Source organism: Lactuca saligna, chromosome 3, assembly GCF_052625555.1.
Source record: "Lactuca saligna cultivar CGN05327 chromosome 3, ASM5262555v1, whole genome shotgun sequence".
NCBI classification, from domain to species: domain Eukaryota; kingdom Viridiplantae; phylum Streptophyta; class Magnoliopsida; order Asterales; family Asteraceae; genus Lactuca; species Lactuca saligna.
Genome location: NC_136419.1, coordinates 128,970,201 through 128,973,416, shown reverse-complemented (window position 1 = coordinate 128,973,416; position 3,216 = coordinate 128,970,201). Strand labels below are relative to the sequence as shown.

The 3,216-nt window shown below is 31.2% G+C and overlaps 1 protein-coding gene across 1 annotated transcript; it reads left to right on the top strand.

Moving 5' to 3' along the window:
- Positions 1-338: 338 nt before the first annotated feature.
- On the top strand, positions 339-1,562 carry LOC145037236 (uncharacterized). The gene has a single exon (XM_078985853.1). It carries the CDS (start codon positions 550-552, stop codon positions 1,312-1,314), a length of 765 nt encoding a protein of 254 aa, XP_078841979.1. The 5' UTR covers positions 339-549; the 3' UTR covers positions 1,315-1,562.
- Positions 1,563-3,216: the final 1,654 nt, after the last annotated feature.

Genomic DNA, 3,216 nt, shown 5'->3' with positions numbered 1-3,216 from the left:
ATACAACTTTCCTAACTGTAGCTCGGTTAACCGACTACACCAATATGTTGGTCAAACGTAACATCATCACCAAGGCTACCCATTTAGCCAACGAATACAATTATTCTATAATTCTAGATCGGTCACCAATACATTGGTCAACCAACATGATGCGGCACGATAATTTAATTGGGTGCGTTAAATCTCTCTCACCCTATTTAATGTCTTGACACAACACAACCTAAAACCACAGTTTGTGAGGCCCATGATCCTAGCCCTTGGTCCAAACACTAGCACTTGGTCCAAACACTTGCATTAATATTTATATGTGAGTTATACTTGTGTGGCTGTGCAGGTGGGGGAACAATTTCAATGAATCTGCCGTATTTTATTAACGACGTAAACGATTAAGTAAGCTGATATTGATTCGCGATTAAAATACCAAATGGAAAATAATAGTCCCCTCTCTATAAATAAACCTCTGCTACCAAATTCTCCTCCTCATTCATCTACTTGTTCACTTCCCATTATCAAAAAACCAAAACATTACTGAAACTTTTCAGCATAATAATGGAACAACAACTAGGGGAAACAGAAGGTTCTGGATCCAGTCCTAGCTTCAGTTTTTACACTTCGAATAGTTCAACATCCACAGCAGCCGCTAAAGCTACCGGTGAAGAACGTGAAGAACAGGGAGCTTTATTTCACGAATTTGGGGATTCGAATGAAGATGATTTTGAATTTTCATTGAAGTTAACCGAAGAGGAAGTTTCAGCTAGAGTGATGAACTCGCGAGGCTGGACTGTTTATCCTCTTTTCAATCGAGATCTTCTGCTGAAAGATGAGGTAGATCCTGAGGTTCATGCTTCTGATTCTATCACCAGTTCATTAGGTAATCTCTTCATTGATAAACCAGAAGAATCTTCATCGTGTTCATCATCAGAAGCCGACGAATTGGAAGCTCTACCTTCTGGAACTTACTGCGTTTGGAGGCCGAAGACGGAAGGTGGATCGTCGCCTGTTATGAATAAAATTAAGAAGAGTAGTTCTACCGGATCTGGATCGAAGAAGTGGAAGATCCGGTATTTGCTCCGGCGGAGCAACAGCCAAGGGAAGGAACCGGTGGTGGTGCTAACTCCAAAGCAAAAACGGAATTCCGGTGAGGTTTCCAAAGTCGCCGGCAGGTTGAAGGCTCAAACGACTCCTGTTCACGAACAGTTTTACGTTCAAAAAAGAGCAGAAAATGAAATGGGTAAGAGGAAATCGTATCTGCCATATAGGCAAGTAGGGTTGTTCTCAAATGTCAATGGAATGGGTAAAATGCTTCCATTCTAGAATAATCAAACGCAAATTTTGTTTAATTCTGTATCACTTTAATTGATCTTTTCAAGTTCAATAAACTGTAAATATGCTTCAATGAGAAGTTTCTTGCTTGTAAATCTCATAAACGATTGACACTTGAAAATGTTAAGTTTGTCGATGTAAACATGGTGGAATTTAACAATGCTTAGGATTAAACAATGAAAACATGTTTTCGTTGTTTTGTATTGATCTTGTTTACGTGGGAGAAATTTTCAAACTTATGTCACGCTTTAGATATGGTTTATGTATTTAGTGAAAATATTTTCGAAGTCGTATTTTTGGATGATGTATTTAGGTTTTCTATTATCAAAAAGGAAAGATTAATGTTGATGAATAGACAACAATATATTTTTTATATCAACAAACAGTGAAACACGGGATCTATATATAAAAACATTTATTGCATTTGGGTAGGTATTATTGTAGGATCACCTAAAGAAAACCCCATATTTTTGTTTCTTAGAAGAACTAAATATACACACTTAGTTAATCCTACTAGAAAATTTATATATTGTTTTTTTTTTTTTATGGGAATTGATTCGTACACAATATTTTTTTTCCATACATAACAATTTATGTTTTAAAGTGTTGTATTGTATACCTTTATAATGCATCAATTGTTTTGTACGAATCACTTCCTTTTTTTTATTTATTATGGAACATGAATCCTCTAGCATTTGAGGGGGGAGGGTGGGTGGGTGGGGGAATTTTTCAATATAGGTGACACCGCTACGCTATATGGTGTTTGATGCGTAAATGATGATTGTAACCGACAAATCTTGGAAGGCACTTGTCTAGTATTTACTTTTTTAGAAAAAACTCAATATATTATAAATATATACAAAAATCAAATTGGGATGTGAGTAATCAATAGGTAAAAGCACATGATGTTATGCACAATTTACAAGTGTTTAATAAGGAAAGTTGAAGTTTAATCCCTCAATTTTGTAAACTCCGTTACTTACAATCTCTTTATTTTATAAAATGATATTTTTCATTCCTTACCTTTTTAAGTATATGACATTGAAGTTGTAACAATAGAAATTGCTACAGGGCTGATCCAAACCAATTTGAAATTCGAGAAATAAAATGAAAAATATGGTCATTCAAAATTATATATATATATATATATATATATATATATATATATATATATATATATATATATATATGTGTGTGTGTGTGTGTGTGTGTGTGTGTGTGTGTTAAAGATGGCAATGGACTTATAATATTTAACCCGGGATATCTCCAGAAAAATCCCGATATTTTGAGCAAATTTTTAATAAAGTCCTAAATTTTATTTTTTGAATAAAAAAGTTTTGACTTTTTCACCTTTTGAATAGAAAAGCCCAAAAAACTGGCTAATTTATTCACTTTAGTTCTTTTGGACCTGTTTAGCAGGTCATAGGACCAAATTGTTAATTTTTCGAAAATAAATGGACTTTTTTGCAAATTTCGTTTTTATATAATGTATAAACATATTTTTTTACATATCTATATCTATTTTTACATATTTTTGTGTTTTTTATATTTTTATAAGTATATATTTACGTATTTTTATGTATTTTAAATGTATAAACGTATTTTTTACTTATTTATGTGTATTTTTAACCATTTTATATATTTTTTATGTGTTATTTTTTATATATTATGTATTTATATGTATTTTTATATATTTTTATTTATTTATGTATTTTTAAATCTTTTTATATAGATGTTTATGTATTTTAAGTGTATAAACCTATTTTTTTTACGTATTTATATCTATTTTTAAGTATTTTACATATCTTTTATGTATTATGTATTTATATATTTTTTTAAAGTTTTTTATATAGATGTTTTTGTATATTTATGTATTTTAAATGTATAAACGTA